Source organism: Nothoprocta perdicaria, unplaced genomic scaffold, assembly GCF_003342845.1.
Source record: "Nothoprocta perdicaria isolate Ctin4 unplaced genomic scaffold, notPer1 scaffold_431, whole genome shotgun sequence".
NCBI lineage: Eukaryota > Metazoa > Chordata > Aves > Tinamiformes > Tinamidae > Nothoprocta > Nothoprocta perdicaria.
The window spans coordinates 68,308-85,372 of NW_020455679.1; the positions used below are offsets into that span (position 1 = coordinate 68,308).

The 17,065-nt window shown below is 58.9% G+C and overlaps 3 protein-coding genes across 3 annotated transcripts in view; 1 reads left to right on the plus strand and 2 right to left on the minus strand.

The window, feature by feature from the left end:
• LOC112953292 (core histone macro-H2A.2) overlaps positions 1 to 8,434 on the plus strand; it is a 16,021-nt gene extending 7,587 nt beyond the window's left edge. The window contains exons 3-9 of the mRNA XM_026046318.1: positions 1,657 to 1,763; positions 2,880 to 3,077; positions 3,976 to 4,086; positions 4,709 to 4,808; positions 5,482 to 5,571; positions 6,439 to 6,613; positions 7,740 to 8,434. Coding sequence (XP_025902103.1) covers positions 1,657 to 1,763; positions 2,880 to 3,077; positions 3,976 to 4,086; positions 4,709 to 4,808; positions 5,482 to 5,571; positions 6,439 to 6,613; positions 7,740 to 7,905 — 947 coding nt within the window. The 3' untranslated portion in view covers positions 7,906 to 8,434. The remainder of the gene's footprint in view (positions 1 to 1,656; positions 1,764 to 2,879; positions 3,078 to 3,975; positions 4,087 to 4,708; positions 4,809 to 5,481; positions 5,572 to 6,438; positions 6,614 to 7,739) is intronic.
• A 472-nt stretch (positions 8,435 to 8,906) lies between these two features.
• On the minus strand, positions 8,907 to 11,817 carry AIFM2 (apoptosis inducing factor, mitochondria associated 2). The gene is made up of 8 exons (XM_026046320.1): positions 11,643 to 11,817; positions 11,435 to 11,550; positions 10,717 to 10,836; positions 10,470 to 10,562; positions 10,266 to 10,374; positions 9,962 to 10,114; positions 9,666 to 9,866; positions 8,907 to 9,095 (listed from the first exon to the last, which is right to left on the minus strand). Exons 1-8 carry the CDS (start codon positions 11,815 to 11,817, stop codon positions 8,941 to 8,943), a joined length of 1,122 nt encoding a protein of 373 aa, XP_025902105.1. The 3' UTR covers positions 8,907 to 8,940.
• A 1,479-nt stretch (positions 11,818 to 13,296) lies between these two features.
• Positions 13,297 to 14,662, minus strand: CHST3 (carbohydrate sulfotransferase 3). Its single transcript, XM_026046308.1, is given in 3 exon segments — positions 13,297 to 14,356; positions 14,358 to 14,468; positions 14,575 to 14,662. Coding segments are annotated over 3 exon segments (1,251 nt in total). The 5' UTR covers positions 14,655 to 14,662.
• Positions 14,663 to 17,065: the final 2,403 nt, after the last annotated feature.

The window sequence follows — 17,065 nt, forward strand, 5'->3', positions numbered from 1 at the left end:
TCTCTAGGGTCTCCTTGCTGGAATGTACCTGGCTTTTCTATGGTCTCCTTGCTGGAATATTCCAGCCTTCTCTAGGTTCTCCTTACTGGGATATCCCTGGCTTCTTTAGGGTCTCCTTGCTGGAATATCCCTGGCTTCTTTAGGATTTCTTACTTTTCTTCTCATCTTCTCACTTGAAGCCCAAGTCGGGCATCCCGACGTTGGGAAATGCCACAGCTGAGGCTGCTCAAGTTCTCTTTGTTTATGGTTATGATAACCACGGTTCTACTATTTCCTGAAACTCCTGTTTTTGCAGCTTGGGWAATATCTCTTGAAAGTTTTCATGCATAATGGAGAAATGTTTCCATAGATGCTGTTCTTACCGTTACCTAACATTCATTGCACATTATATATAAGTAARATCTGGGTGACAAGTAGGCACCTTGCTTATTCCCAGTGAAATTACAAGCGTATAGTTTTCCCATGAGCTGAGAGCCAAACTTGTTGCGGATATCGCTTGGATTCCAGCCAGAGACTGTGGCTTTCCACCAGGTTGGAAGTTCTTCTGTGTGTCAGACTCGCAGGTCTCTCTGTACTCCATCAAAAGGGAATGAGATGTCACTAACAGAACACTGTCGGGCTGGTATTTTCTTGCCTTTGCTCCTGACAAATATAAAAACAAAAAGGAGGATCAGAGGAAAGGGACTCTGGATGCATTTACCAAGCAGCAAGCTCCAAATATKTTTTTTTTATATGATTATACTAAGCAAAAATACTCCCTTCTCACTTGCTTACAAGCGAAACAAGTTTTAAATAGAGCCAAACTCTTAATCATACTGATTGTTGCAGTTTAAAGAAGGTTAAACTCAAAAAAAAAGGCAGATTAAACCCAAAGATTCTTGTTTCCTCTGTAAAAATCAGAAGGATCTTGGGGGCTTTAAGGCCCAGCCGAAACATTGCTGCAGAATTAGGACTGCTTTTGGAATGGGCTTCTGTGCCTGGAGAACACAGGAGGAGCTTCCAGCAGTGCTTTATGCATCAAAACTCTCCAGTTACCTGCTTGCCTCTGAGCCAAGCCCTTCATCTCTTGCTCTGAAAGGAAGCCTCTTGCTGCTCCGGGGTTTGCAGCACCCTTTAATGCAGCCTTGCAGCGCCGCCCAGCTCGGCCCTTGGCTTCCAGGGACGTCTTTAAATGCACCTCAGTCTTCATCTCGCCGCCTTAACCTGCTCCTATGAGTCCTGTCATATTATTATATGTTATCCTTGTCRTAATTATGTCATCCTTGTCATAACTCGACTAGGTTTGGGGGTTCTCCGCATGCTTTCCTGTTGGGTTGCTGCAGGGTTACTGCTGCGTTTTGGAACGTGTATTTATGTAAGGAATGTTTCTTGGGTTTTTTGTTTGTTTGCTTGCTTTTGGGAGAGAGGTTCTGCCTTGGGAACCAAGCTCAGCGTGTTTCCTGCTAAGTAGCCTTTAGGGAGGGACAAATGGTTTCATATCAACTTGCAAACATGTTGAGTGTGGTTTGCTTTTTGCAGGCAAGGATCATTTAAAGCGGSAAACAGCATGGAAAAGGTGACTGGGTATTAAAAAGGAGTATAAACGTATAGGATTATGTAGACCTGTGCATGTAAGTTAGGGTTTTGTTGCTCATTTTTACCTCGCTGTGTTTGCAGCTGAAATTCTGGAGCTAGCAGGAAACGCAGCAAGAGACAACAAGAAAGGAAGAATCGCCCCCAGACACATCCTCCTGGCAGTTGCAAACGATGAGGAGCTGAACCAGGTACMCGCTCGTGTTTCAGTGCAAGAGTTGTGCTCTGTGGCACGGGCAAAACTGCTGCTTCTGGAAGTTGGAGGCACTCTGGCTGCTCTCRTGGATGAGAATGCAATGCAGAATTGCATTAAAAAGCCAAATAAGGTTGTGCCCGCCTATATGAGAGCAAAATATTTGTGGGCATCTACTGTAGTTTGTGTCAGTGCGTGGAAAGGAGGATGCTGGGCGGGAGTTGCGTTGCATCCAAAAGTTGGACGGGGCCACAAAAGGCTAACCGAAAAACGAGGAGTGACTCCTGTGGCTGAAGTTGGGCGTGAGGAATCTGCAGCCTCCGTGTCCCATTCTTTTTGTGGCCCTTTGGAAGACACAGGATACACCCTTCTGCTGGCTCGTTCATGTTTTTCTGTCCCTCTTCATGCATGTTTCTCATCCCCTCTGGATAGAAAGGTGTCTCACCTTACCTTAGATGCCTGAGACCAGTTTTTGAGCCAACTGTGGCATCTTTTTGTTAGCTCTCCACCGAGAAGCCCCAGAATCTACATGTTCTTTTAGTTTTCCTTCCTGGCATGTCTCCTTTCACTGGGACGGGATCTGCTGGTTGTCAAACTAGGAGCTCTGCAGATTTTTGTCCTCCAGAAGGTCCCTTGGCCTGCTCCACTATAGTGAGAGTGGCCCATTCTGCTTCCCTGTGTCCCATTCCTCCTCCTGACTTCTCCCAGGTCGGCGCAGGGAGCTCAGCTCCCACCCAGTCCACTTCCCTCCATCCTTCTCCGCCCCTGGCACCGCTGCCCTCTCTTTTAGGCAGCCTCCTGGTGCTCGTCTCCCCTTAGGCTGCTTCATTCACTGCCTGTGAGTCACCGAGAGCAGCTCTGCAGGGGAACCAGCACCTTGCAGAGCAGCAGCCTTCCCCGGGATTCCCCCTGCCACATTCCTGGCATTCCTCTGGATCGTTTTCCTGATGGGATTCTCTCCTGATGAAACTCAAGGCGTCTAATGCATTAGCCCAGCACGTGCTCCCCTTGCACGCGTGTCATGTCATCAGCCCAAATGGATCGAGTGCCTGGGGGAAAATTGGGGGGATTAACGGGGTATTTCCTGCTCCTTCCCCCCGTTTCCTCCTCGCAGTTGCTAAAAGGGGTGACCATCGCCAGCGGCGGGGTCCTGCCCAGGATCCAGCCCGAGCTCCTCGCCAAGAAGCGCGGCGCCAAAGGCAAATCCGAGACCATCCTCTCCCCGGCTCCCGAGAAGAAAGGCAGGAAATCCCTGGTGAGCAAAAAGAGCGGGAAGAAAGCAAAGTCTGCCAAGGCCAGGACGCCCAAAAAGGTGAGCACGGGGCGTAGGTGGCACTGGGAAAGTGTGGATTGATGGGGTGCAAAAGCACATGGGAATATTAGGATAAATATATCAGTGCTGCTGATATATTTATCCTAGATATGTTTGTTGCAGTGTTTGTTGCAGCTTAAAATGGGAGGTGGAAATGGAAGAGAGATTCACCAGGAATGGTTCCCTCTAAACTTGAGGAATAAGCAGAGAATCACAGATATAGAATGGGTTTCTGCAACAGAAAGTGTTAAAGCTTCGAGGGGCGTTTTCAGATCTACCATGTCACCCTTGCAAGGACCTTCTCCACCACTACGTGGGGCCTGTTCCTCCTCATGCTAATCGTGTGGGAACGAGCTCTAGCATTTTAAGTACAGGAAACTGCGTTTTAAGTCATTCTCTGGTTGATCGATACCGCATCTTCAGTCTTGTGCTCGCACTGAGGTGTGATAATTCTCTCTTTTCAGTCTACTTTGAGCTTCGTGACTTAATAGCTGAGATTTAAGCTACTGTCCCCGTGTTTTTCGCCTCCGAAGCGAAGCGCTCGATAGGGCTAGTGTGGGGTTTGGGGTGGCCTCTGCTCTGGTAGCAACAAAACTAAAGCAAAACCACCCCTAAACTCAGCCTTAGTGGTGAGTAAAACCACAGCTGGATGTGCCTCCCCGCTGCCTCTTATCATAACCACAGGCTCGCGTGTTGCCTCAGCCGAACCACTAATCTCTGCGTGTTATCGACAGCGAGGAGCTCTCTTACATAATCCTTGGAGAGCAAGAGGCTGTGAATAATACATTACCTTGAGGAGACTGGCGTAACCAATTAAATCTATTAATTGCTGAGTAATCGTGAAGGCTGCCTCTGTTGGTAGCGACATGGATGGGGTTTTGTTTTTCCCTCCAAACAGAGCAAACAAAAGGACACCGAGAAAGAAGGAGCTTCAAATTCGACATCTGAAGACGGACCTGGGGATGGTTTCACTATTTTGTCCTCCAAAAGCCTCGTGCCAGGACAAAAGGTAACCCCGAATTAGGAGGGTTAAAGGGATGAGGATCACACCAGCAGAGCCCGGGGTTACCCAGTGGCRTCCCAGCTTGAAAACAGGCCCCGAGGGGCTGCCCTCTTCACGCTGAGGCCCTTAGCAGCCCCGCACTGGGGCTGCCTGCCCGAGAGCAGCCCAAAACCAGCCYAAAATCTCAAAAACTCCCGTGAAAATACCTGCGTGTCCACGTTGTCCAGTCAGACCGTCTGCCCCGTTCCTTTTTTCTCAGCAAGTGGATGATTTCTGCCCTTAATTTTTTACCCTTTGAGCAAAGCTGCATTTTTAACTTGTAGATTTAGTGAAGGAGCTGTAGTCAACTGCTTTTATTACTTTTATTTCAAAGAGGATCATCTGGGGAAAAAAAAAATAGCAATTTCCTTCTGAGCAGTCATCCAAGCTGTGGGAATATCATGAAGTAGTCTGGCTGGTGCAGAAACCAATTAATATTAAAAAAAATCACCATTGCACACACTGAACCCAGTAACTTTACTGATCTCTGCAAGACAGCATCCACCCTTAATTTGCTTTATTTATTTGGTTTGAAAACTCCTTGGGGCTGAGGTTACTGGCTTTAATTCTTTGCCCTCTCCTCCTGCAGCTTTCCCTGACCCAGAGCGACATCAGCCATATTGGCTCCATGAAAGTAGAAGGAATTGTCCACCCAACCACTGCCGAAATAGACCTCAAGGAGGAAATCGGTGAGGCTCTGCACACAGAAAAAGCAAATCCGGACTCAGATTTGGTCTGGTCTCCCAGCTGCGTGCCGAGATTCCATCCCGTTGCATCCCAATCTTCCCCAGGCCATAAAATGCCCCATACAACACTCCTGAAAATCAGGCTGGAGCTCACTAAGTATAACAGAAAATTGGCTCATTTTTCCTCTTTTAATGATGGCTAATGACGCTCACCACGCACRTGATTCCTTAAAGCAGAATTCCTTAAAGAGTTATACAGTTTTCCTGGGATACTGTTCCCGAGGGAAGGTGGCTCCGTGCTTGGATTTTGCTGGTGGTTTATGAGCACTGGTTTGTGGTAAATTTCTCACTGATAAGGGTGCTTTGTTGTTGTTGTTCTCYGGTTTGTTTAGGAAACACGTCCCACAAATCCCACTATTCCCATTTTTAGCCCTAAGGCGGAGGCAGGTAGCATGCGTGCAGATAATTACCTTAAAGGTAATTAAGCAATTCCAGTAATAATGCTTTTCAAAACCCATAAAAAGCAAACTTTACCTGTGGCTGAAAGAGTGGTAACACAAACCCCAGCTGCTACTAAGCGTGATGTTACTCGTAGAGCGTTCTCTTAACTCCTGTGTCTTTCTTTTCCCTTGGGAATACTTGAGAGCCCAAGGTCTTTGGCTTTGTGTCCTTGCAGGCAAGGCTTTGGAAAAGGCCGGCGGAAAAGAGTTTCTAGAAACGGTGAAAGAGCTTCGCAAGTCTCAAGGACCTTTGGAAGTTGCTGAAGGTAAAAAGGAAGCTGAGTTCTGGCCTGGAAATGCCTGGAACCTTCCATGTGTTCTTCTCTCTTGGGCTGCCCTGGGTTATATATGTGCCTTCATTTCGGTGACTTAAAAGTTTCTGTTTCTTCRTGTGCCTTCATTTTGGTGACTTAAAAGTTGCTGTTTCTCCTTCAAGGCTGTTGCTGATAAGGACAGCCAGCTTAGGACAAGAAAAAAAGGGATTTTTTCAGTTTTTTTTTTGTTTTTAGCCCATAAATAGAGGCTAAATTTAGCACAATAAACTTCACTTCTGCACTGAATCATATATATCAGCCACAGCATTGAAGCAAACCTCTTTCTCTGTTAACCTCACTGCATCACTGGAAAGCAGACTCCTTTAGAGCTGCTAAGCTAGTCCCAGGAAAGAAGATAATCCTGATGGCAAACGTAGTAATTGAGCTCCAGCCTAAAGGGCCCTGAGTTCTGGCGCTGCCACGTGGGTGACGGGGCCTAAATGATGGTGAATTTCCAGAGGGTTTTTCCTGTGGCTGTGACTGCACTGCAGGAGGGCCTCGTGAGGAGTAAATGGCACTGTTTTCAGTGTCACCCCGCAGGAAACAAATCCAGAGTCTATGCTGAATGAGGAGAACTATAGTATGTTATTGAATAGCTCCTCTTAAACAAACCCCGCGACCTTTGGGGTGCAAAGCAGCAGTGATTGATCACATATTTAATGAGCAGGCCAACAGGGGATGATCGCAAGGGCATCGCTGTGGCCTGGGCTCCTTCCCCGTGCGTTTCCTTGGCGAGCTAGTGCATGGAACAGCTGGAAATGTTGCTGCCGGAGCCACTTCTCCCCCAAACCCAAGGCTCCCTTTGTGCCCCGCTTCCAGCCGCGCTCACCCAGTCCAGCGGCCTGGCGGCCAAGTTTGTCATCCACTGCCACATGCCGCAGTGGGGCTCCGACAAGTGCGAGGAGCAGCTCGAGGAGACCGTCAAGAACTGCCTGGCGGCGGCCGAGGACAAGAAGCTCAAGTCGGTGGCGTTCCCCCCTTTCCCCAGCGGCAGGTACGAGCCCCTCTGCGTTAGGGGGACGGTCGTGTAAGGAGCCCAGCTCTGGGATGCGAAGGGGACCCGCTCTGGCCAGTGCTGGGTGCTCAACGCYGGAGTTTCAGGGGTGTTATTTGCCCCGAATGAGCAATTTGGGGTCTTCTCCTAAAGGGCGGCARCCCCTTGTGGTTAATCTCGTTAAAACTCAGTCTTACTGAGTTAAGACTGCACCGGCGTAATCCTGGAGGCAGCAAGAGCCAGGTAAACACAGGGTATTTGCTCAAGTCCTCGCAGCGCTTACATTAAGCAGACGAGTTGGGCAAACTGTTTTTCTGGAGAGGAGAATCACCCTCTTCCTCCTCAAACATAATGACGTGCCGAAAGGCCAAGCTCACATTGCGCTCGGTGGCTGGCAAATAAAGATGTGCTTGGCTAGGAAACCCAGGGCCGTCTGTTAAAGCTAATCCTGCTCCCTGGTCACGAGGCGTCTTGCACAAGCCCCGCTGACCGCAGGTGTGCTTTTCTTGTGGAGGTTGGCTCCAAAAGACTCCTGGCTCCTTGGAAATAGCCTGGCCGCTTTGGTTTGCGGCGCCCTAAGGGTGAGGGGCCTATCCCTGGTCGGGCTGTGCCGGCCCTGTGATGGAAAACTCAGAGCTTGGTCACGGAAATGGCCACTGAATAACCTGTTATTATTAAAGCCCAGCCCTTAAAATCGATTTTAACGGCAGCTTTTAGAGCAATAACRATAGACTCTGTCAAGCTGAGGGTCTCTTGTCTCGGAATAATCCAGTCCCAGGGAGAGCATCAGCAGATGCTCCTGATGCTTCGTGCCTTTTCACTCCCTATTGCTCTTAGAATTGCCCGTTTTSGAGAAGAACCAGGGCAGGTCTTGGCAGATGCTGCTCTTTTCCACTGTATTTATCAAGGACATCAGAGCTGCCTGAACACAAGGTGTTTTGAAGACTTTTAGAGTTTTTTCCAAAGGCCTTTCATGCTTTTGGAGTCACTTTATGGCAGCAAGTGAGGTCCAGAACCCTGCACGCCGCAGAACGGGCAGCACGTTGGCCCTTTGAGCCTCCCGAGCGCGTGGGGCTGCTGCCCGTCGCCGGCGCTCACCCCTTTCTCCCCTTCCCTTCCCGCACAGAAACTGCTTCCCGAAGCAGACGGCAGCCCAGGCGACTCTCCGCGCCATTTCCACCCACTTCGACGGCAGCACCTCCTCCTCCTTGAAGAACATCTACTTCTTGCTCTTCGACAGCGAAAGCATCGGCGTCTACGTGCAAGAAATGGCCAAGCTCGACGCCAAGTAGCCGCGGCCGCCCGACGAAACTTTTATTTTTCAGCACAAAACTTGAGTAGCGTCGCGAGCGGGAGGGGCGGCGTGGGGGGGGATGTTTATTTTTGCAGTGTGGGGAGGAAGGGGAGAGCTCGTAGTGTGAAGTGTCGTGACTCCGTGGAGAGCTGTTCCTAGCGCCGAGAGCGCTCCCGGCCCGGCCCGTCGCGCTGTCCGCGTCCTCCGCCCGCCCCGAGCGCCGGCGTTGCCAGCTCTTCCCGGGAGTTTTAGTGCCCCCTTGTTATTTTAGTTTAGGAGTTTTCGAGAGTAAGCGCGTTTTAGATTTGTAGCCATGGATTTTACACACGTGCCCACGCATCCACGTAAAAGAAAGCTCTTAAAAATGTTCTCCTCCCTTTTCCCCTGCCGTGAGGGTGGACGGTGAAGCCTCCAACCCGGGCTGGGGGCAAAAGGATTTTAGAAGGGACGCATGGGGAGCTTCTGTTTTACTTCCAACTCTCCATAACCTCTGTAATCCCTGAGACTATTTCATGGTGATTTTTTTTTTTTTTCCCCTGTTTGTTTTATAAGAAAAAAGCAGAAAGAGACGGTGTCGAGTGTGGTTATTGCCATAAACCCTCCTTTTGCTCCGGAGGCTGGCGGGCAGAGGCAGGGCAGACCGAACCAGCCGCGGCGGCTTTGGAAAAACGGGTGTTTATTGCTACAAATCGCAGCCGACCACAGCCCTGGCTCCGACCCGCCCGCGCGGGGAAGCGGGAGCACCCTGCCTGCCCTGCTCTTTCCCTCCGCTGCTTTTCCCATATTATTTTTCCCGTTCTTTTTACCGTTTTTCCCACGAGATGCCAATGCTTTTACCGTTTTGCCACGCTCTGCGGCAGCTCGTTTGGAAAACCCCTTCATCCCCTTCGCAGCAGCCCAGGACCCCCCTCCAACGCCCCGTGGTGGCCGGTGGCCTCAGGAGCAYCTCCGGGGGACAGTCCCAGTGTGCCCAGGAGCCGAAGGTCCCCCCGTGCCCCATTGCTACAGCCCCTGCAGGGCTGGGACCCCCACCCTAGTTGGGCATGGGCTGCCCCAAGGTCTTCCAGCTCTTGTGGACGAAGAGGTCGCGGCTCTTGGCGGTCGTCACCACGAGGCGCCCCACGTGGTAGCCGTTGATCTGCCCCACGCCGTCGTCCTTGCCCATGGAGAGCAGGAACGTTAGGGACCCTGGAAGAGGAGAGGGGAAGCGGAGCCGTTTCCAAGGTAGGTCTCCAACTTCTTGCCGTGTATCCCACGTGCTGTACGGCAGCTAAAAGAAGCTGGAATGGGGCAGACGCAGAGCCAAGGGGAAGGGCTTGGCCTGAGCCCGAGGGATGTGAAACCGCAGTGGGAAAAGTAGCCTGGGCAGTTGCTCAAGAGCTAAGGATCTGCCTAGTCATGGTCCCTTCTTATGCAACAGCCTGGGATGGAGGTTTAGCAAGGCCGGGTATCAGCTGCTGCCTAACGCGAGCAAGGGAGGAGAGGCCTTTGTTTGTTCCTAGGACTTAGGTGGATTGCACACGCCTTAAAGCAAACCCTTTTGGCAAACGGGAGAGGGCCACCGGTGGCTTGAGCAGCAAGATGTTAGTGGAGAAAGGCCGTGTTTAGCACATGGAGCGACTCGGACWGCTGACTCGGGCAGCGTCTTGGCTGGAACCAAGAGGAAGCCTGGACCGTGGCGCTCCCAAGAGCAGGTCCCTTCACTCCCGGGGCCGTTCCCTGCGGAAGAGGAGCCGAGTGGTTCCCACGCGGCCTCACCTGGTTGGTAGGCTTTGAGGGGCTTCTTCCTCAGGCTGTTGACGATGTTGGTGACGGCGACGTCGGCGTGCAGCCCGGCGTGGTAGGCCATCTTGGGCTCCCGCAGGTCCGCGCAGTCCCCGATGGCGTAGACGTTCTCGTAGCCTTCCAGCTGCAGGTGCTGGTTGACCCTCAGGGCGCCGTTGCTTGCCATTTTGTCCCCTGTTTTGACCAACGGTTGAGCTCTCATAAGGATTTTCGGAGTTCCTGTCATCTTCTGCACTAGGACACCAGGGTTCCTTGGAGGTGGGACTTACCAAACGCGCTGGCGTAGGCCGAGGAGTTGATCCTTATCCCCGTGCACGGGATGACCATGTCAACAGTCACCTCGGAGCCTCTTTCCGTCCGTACCACCATGTCCTTCTGGAAGCGGTTTAGAGTGAGCTCCTCCAGGTTGCTGACCCTGTCACCTGTGGTAACAGAGGCAGCTCGGGGTCACCAACCCTCACCGGATAGCCCGGGCATAGCTGGAAAAGCAGGAAACCCGAGGCAGCCGCACTCGGAAGCCAGGAAGGAGCACCGGGAGCAGGGAAGGAGCTCGAGGTCCGAGTGGCTACGTACTCAAGAGGAGGCGCACTCCTTTCCGGAGGAGAATCTCCTTGACCTCCTGCCGCACGCTGTGGAGCAGCTCCACGTCGGCCAGTGCCATCTTGGAGTGTATGAGGGTGACCTGGAGAGGACAAAGCAGCGACGCGGCGGGGACGTGTTGAACAAGAGACCGTCGGGACCGTCGCGGAGCAGCCTCCGCGAGGCCGGCGCCGCTACCTCCTTGGCCGGGTGCTCCGTCTTGATCTCGGCCGCCATCTCCACCCCAGCGGAGCCTCCTCCCACGACCAGGACGCGCGGGGACTTCTCGAGCTAGGGAGGTGGCGAGAGAGCGGGTGGGACGTCGGGGCCTCTCCCTCACGCCGATAACCCCCCCGGCTTGGAAAGCAGGAGGAGAAGCCCACGGAGGCTGCATCGAGGGCGGCAACGCAACCCAAGAAGGAGGAGGAAGAGGCTGGCTCCTCACCTCCTTGTTCATGTCCTCGTAGGCCTGGATGGCGCTTTCCATGTCGACCACCTTGTGGAACTTGCCGGGGAAGGGCCCGTCGCTGCCCGTGGCGAGAATGAGGTGGGAGTAGTGGAGCTCCTGAGGACACGGAGCGTGTTGGACCTCGTAAGGAGAGCCTAAAACACGGGCGTTCCCCCTGCGTGCTGTGCATTGACCTCCTCCTCCGGCTGGGAAACCATCCCCAGGGACTCCAGCTCCCGTTTGAGGGGCTCTTTTCCCATCAGCTTGGACAGGGGGTGGGCTGGGACGGGACCCCAGACCAGAGATGCTCTGGAGTCCGCAGATCCGCTGCCTGTGTTGTCTCCGGACGAATGGGAGGCCTGAGCACTAGGGGGTGCGCGACATTCCCTGCGCAATTCCGGCAGCGGGAGCGACGCTGCCGCTCCGTGCGCGCCGGAGGGTTCCGTGCACCCCCGCTCTTGGGGACGCCCCCATCCCGGAGCGCTTCCCGGAGCGGCGTGCGGCGCCGACACGAGCGGCCTCACCCGCCTGGCCGCCCATCGGGTGCAACGGGCGCCTCCCAAAAACAAATCCCGGGTCCAAAGGTTGCGCTCCGGCCTCCCCGAGGGCGTTTGCCGCAGCACGGCAGCGTTTCCAGCGCCCTCCTAGCCCCGCGTGGGGCCCACGGGGTGCCCCCGAGCAGGGGGGCCGGGCCGCTCGCTATGGGCTCGCTCACCTCGCCGCTGCTTAGCAGGACCTGCTGCCTCTCGGCGTCGATGCCCACGGCGTGGCCTTGGTGGAAGCTGTCGCCGAAGGCGGCGGCCAAGGAGATGAAGGTCTTCCTGGCAAACCCTGGGAAAGAGCGGCGTCCCCGCACACGCCGGGGTCACCCCACGCGCCGTGGGGCCGCCCCACGGCCCGGGGCGCGCGCGGCGGGGGCTCACCGCTCTGCGCGGCGGCGCGCAGGGCGCCCACGTTGTGGTGGAAGGCGTCGCGCGCGTCCACCAGCGCGAAGGGGAYGCCCCAGGAGCGCAGGCGGCCGGCGGCGGCGGCGCCGCCGAAGCCGCCCCCGAGCACCACGACGCGCACCGAGTCGTCCACGGAGAGCCCGGAGCCCATGGCGCCCGCTCCGCTCGGCTCCCCGCTCCGCTCGGAGCGCCCGTGACGCGGCCGGCGCCGGAGGCGGGACGAGGCGAGCGGCGCCGGGCCGCCCACGGCCACAGCGCCCTCCCGTCCGGGAAGGCTCCGGGAATCGGCTCCGCCGGGAAATGCAGCTGGGAGGCCTCCCACCGGAGCCTGCGTTCCCAAGGCGGCGTCTCCCACGCCATGATCCGAGCGGCCCCGCTSGGCTTCTCCGGCCCGGCACTGGGAAACCAACCCAGTTCGGAGCAGCTCCCGGCTCCTCCGCGCCCGCGCCGGAGGTTTCCCTTTGCTGTGTAAATGAGAGGGACCTTTAAACAACAAAGCCTTTTATTATCATCATCATCATCATCATTATTATTATTATTTATTATTGGTGTTTATTCTTTCTTCCCCTTCCCCCCCGCCACAAACAAAAGCCTCGTTTCCCACTTCCAGTTTTCCCGTGACCGCAGGACCTGCCCCGGGCAGGTTCCCGATTCGTGTGGGGCCATCATCGCGCGCGGCTCCTCCGCTTGGATGCGGATCCACCCCCTGCTCCGGGATAGGGATGCGGGAAAATCCCGGAGGGGCCGCGCGCCGCCTGAACGGAGCTTCGTCCGCCGCGGGGCCGCTCTTCCCTTGGTGGGGCGAGGAAGAGGGGGGGTCCTTCGTCCCCGGAGCGGGTGGGCGGGCGGCACAATAGTGTCCAGTGTCCTCGGAAAGCGACGGCCTCCCACACGGGCCGCTCCCGGGAGCGACTGCAGGATAAACACGGGGCCGGCACCGAAAATCAAGGCTGCCGTTTAACGGCGCGGCCCCCGCGCCGGCTTCGCCGCCCGCTCCCGGAGCCGGGATTATCCCTGGCAATCCCCTTAACCCGAGCAGGGCGCCCGGGAGTGCCCTCGGGAGCGCTCTCCCGCACCTCGGGCGCCCCCCGTTCCCTGGGGAGGCCCCATGGATCCCCCATGGGATCCCCCGTGGGCCGCCCTGCTCCCTTCCGCAGGCATCGCGGGCGCAGGCGATGCTTGGTGCAAAATTCCTGGTAATTCCGTGTCAAGCGAAGCGCCTCCGGATGGTGCTGGTGAGCAGCGGGATGCCCGGCAGAGATTCCCCATGGAGCAGCATCCCCTGCCCCAGGATGTGCCTGGGAAGGGGCGACATCCAGGTGCTGCAACCACGGGGATCCCTGCCGCTTTCCCAAATCCCGCCGTGCGTCTCTCCACCCGCCGATGCTTGGCTTTGGCCCTGACTCCTGATGCGTTTTCCCTCTTTTTTTCCCTAAAATAAATAACCCGCGGGCGGGACGGGCGCGCGGCGCCGCGCGGGAGCCTGGCGTCCCCACGAGGCTGGCGGCGCCCCGGGAGGCACTTGGGTGGCTACCCCAGGGTAGGCACTTGGGTTCCTTCGGGAACACGGCGGCTTTCCCGAGCCGGGCTCCGCGGSGAGGCGCCCGGGGCTCCGCGGAGGCGCGGGCGGCTACGCGAGCCAGGCGTCGGGCGCCTCCTCGAGCAGGCTGAGCGAGCGGTTGGCGAGCGCGGCGGCGCTGGGCGCCAGCTTGTAGCCGAAGAGGCGCATGGCGGGCGCGCACGCGTCCTGCACCACGCGCGCCAGCTTGAAGGGCATGCTGAAGCGCCACTTGTCCGGCTGCTCCGAGGAGTTCTTGCGCGTGGAGTAGACGCCGCTGGCGTCGCGCGGCGCCCGCGTGTTGGCGCCGATCCAGCGCTCCACCTGCGGCGTGAGGCGGATGCCGGCGAAGCGGTACATGGCGCGCGCCGTGCGCAGCGGCGCCCGCGCCACGTCCTCGTAGCGCACGAGCATGTAGCGGCCGCGCAGCCAGGCCGGGCGCCGCAGCCCCAGCTCGGCCGAGAGCCGCACGCTCTCGCAGTGGCCGCGCAGCCGCTGCACCTCGTCGGCGCGCAGCGGCGCCGCCGCCTCGGCCGCCCAGCGCTTCCAGGGCTCGTACTTGCCGGCGAAGGCCACCATGCGCGAGGCRAGCACGGCGCGCGGGTCGCGCACCAGCTGGATGATGCGCACGTCGAGGCGCGGGTCCTCCACGAGCGGCCGCAGGAACTCCAGCTGCCGCACGCGCACCGTCTTGAGCGCCAGGTGCTCCTTGCGGCGGCACGCCTCGGCCGCCAGCGTCACGTTGAGCGGCCCGCAGCGCCGCTCCTTGCAGTGGTACTTCTCGAAGACCTTGTCGGCGGCGGGCGTGCACACGGGCTCCTCGCAGAGCGAGCGGCTCGAGCCGCGGCGGAACATGAAGGGCGTGAGGTGGCCCTCGGGCGGCGGCGAGATGAAGCTCTCCAGCACGTAGAGGTCGCACAGGAAGAGCTGCTTGAGCACGTCGCGGTAGACGAGCGCCGAGCCGGCGGCGCTGGCGCCGCCCGCCTCGAAGCTCACCGTGCGCTCGATGTGCCACAGCGGCTCGAAGAGGTAGAAGATGTTGCCCTGCTGGTTGAAGAACTCGCCCACGAAGGAGGAGCCCGTGCGCGTGGTGGCCATGAGGAGCACGTGGCGCCGCGGCGCGGGCGCCGNCGAAGGCGCCGTCCAGCTCGCGCAGCGACGCCAGCGAGCCGTTCTCCGCCGCGGCGCTCGCCTCCGTGCCGTTGGCCTCCGCCGCCGGCGCCGGCCTCAGCCGCTCCGACACCCTGCGGGCAGCGAGCGGGGCCTTAGGACGGCTCCGTGGTCCGGAGCGGGACCTTAGGACGGGCTCGCGGCCCATGTCCCGGCGCGGAGCCGGCGCCGCTCGCCTACCTGGCGAGGAAGTTGTTCTCCCTGCCGATGACGACGAGGCCCACGACGCAGGCGAGCAGCACGGCGTACTTGCTCCTCATCCTTGCCGGCCGGGGGGGACGCGTGGCCCGCGGGCGGCTCCGGGCGCTACCCGGGAGGCATGTCCCGCGGGCGGGCGCCCGCTCTGCGGCCACAAGCGCCGCTTTGTGCGCGGGAACAGAGGCGCTCTGTGCGGGGCCCCGCGCCCCGGGACCCTGCCCGCGCCGCCTGATGCAATTCCGCAACAACTCCAACTCCTCACTCCATTTTCATCCCTTTTTTTTTTTTTTTTTCTTACCACCCCCAAGCAGCCACGTTGCTCCCTGCGGAGGGAAGCACAAAACGTGGCGCCTCTCGCCTTCTAGTTTTTCTTTCCAGGGCTCTTTCCCGAGGGAAGGGGGGAAGGAGGGAAGGGGGGACCCGGCGCCGGCCCCACACAAAGGGCCGCGCGGACACAAAGGAGGCGGCACCGGGGATGCGGATTGGGATGGGGATTGGGATGGGGGGTCCCGGCCGCCCCCCTCGCAACTTCCCGCCGGCGGCGGCGGCACCTACCGCGTCCCGCTGCTCGTCCGCAGGGCGCTGCCCCCCTTCCYYCCTCCCTCCTGCCTCCCTCCTTCCTCCCTCCTTCCTCCTCCTCCGAGCGGGGCGAGCGGGGCGGAGCCGGGGCCGCCCCCCGCCCGCTTCCATCCGCTCCGCTCCTCCCACGGGAGCCCCGCGAGGGGCCCCGGGAGCCCCGCGAGGGTCCCCGAGAGCCCCACGAGCCCCGTGAGGGTCCCCGAGAGCCCCACGAGCCCCATGAGGGGTGCCCGGCAGCCCCAAGAGCCCCATGAGGGTCCCCCGAAGCCCCGCAAGGGTCTCCAAGAGCCCCATGAGGGTCCCCAGGAGTCCTGAGAGCCCCAGGAGGGTCCCTGGGAGCCCCAGGAGGGTCCCTGAATGCCCCAAGAGCCCCATGAGGGTCCTCAAGAGCCCCAGATGGTCCCCAGGAGCCCCATGTGGGTCTCCATGAGCCCCAAGAGGGTCCCTGAGAGCCCCAGGAGCCCCAAGAGGGTCCCCGAGAGTCCCATGAGGGTCCTCAAGAGCCCTGGGAGCCCCAAGAGGGTCCCCGAGAGTCCCATGAGGGTCCTCAAGAGGGTCCCCGGGAGCACCATGAGGAACCCTGGGAGCCCCAGAGGGTCCCCAGGAGCTCGAGGAGCCCCAGGAGGGTCCCTGAAAGCCCCAAGAGCCCCATGAGGGTCCTCAAGAGCCCCAGATGGTCCCCAGTAGCCCTATGTGGGTCCCCGAGAGCCCCAGGAGCCCCAAGAGGGTCCCCGAGAGTCCCATGAGGGTCCTCAAGAGCCCTGGGAGCCCCATGAGGGTCCCTGGGAGTCCCAGGAGCCCCATGAAGATCCCTGGGAGCCTTGGAGGGTCCCCGAGAGCCCTGGGAGTGCCAAGAGGGTCCCTGGGCGCCCCGTGTCTTCAGGACCCCAGACGGTCCCCAGGAGCCCCATGAGGATCCCCAAGAGCCCCTGGAGCACCATGAGGATCCCCAAGAGCCCCATGAGGATCCCCAAGAGCCCCGGGAGAACCATGAGGGTCCCCGGGAGCCCCATGAGGATCCCCAAGAGCCCCTGGAGCCCCATGAGGGTCCCCAGGAGCCCCCCGAGGGTCCCCACTTTGCAGCCACCCCGTCGCGCCCCACCACCCCGCCCGCTTCCCAGGGCCGAATCCCGGGATCCCTGCGGCTCCGGAGGCGCCTCCCGGGCAGCGGGAGCGGGTCAGGGAGGCCCATGTGGAGCCCCAGGGCCTCAGCCCCGCGGCCCCTTCCCCTTTCGCTTCTGCTTCGGCCGAGGGATGGGGCGAGCGCTGCTCTCCTCGGATACAAACACATAAAACCGGGGCGAACTCCGAGCCCTGGAGGCAGGGAAGAGCAGCCGCTTGGGAGCCAACRTTATTATTATTTCTTTTTTTTTACGGCATTATTGTTTTTTATTCACGGCTTCCAAGCGCCCCGGGGTTAATCAGGTCTCGTTGGCGGAGCTGTCACAGGAGCACAGGGGAAAACAGCCGCCTCGGGGCACCGTCCCGGCACAGCAGACACGGAAACGTGCGGAATTCAGCCCCGCCTAAGCCGGCAGAGGCCGAACGCAGCTCGTGACACGTGTGGGCACAAACCCGCCTCCCTATACACCCGCAGCACCGCCCGTTTCGCAGCCGCTGCCGGACGAGGGGCGCAGTGTGGCACAGACAAGCGCGGAGCTGCCGGCTCGGGCGCTATGGGCGAAGCGGCGCCTCCCTGGGCCCTTTCCAGCCCCGCGGGCACCTCCATGGCAGCGCCCCCCCCATCCCCTCCCTCATGGCGGCGGGAGCGAGGGCGGGAAGCGGCCGCCGCCCTCTGCGCATGCGCGGCGCGCTCCCCCCTCCTCCCCCCTCCCCGCCGCTGAATCAGCGTCACGCGGCGCGGCGCGCATGCGCCGGGCGGGGTGGGGGGGGG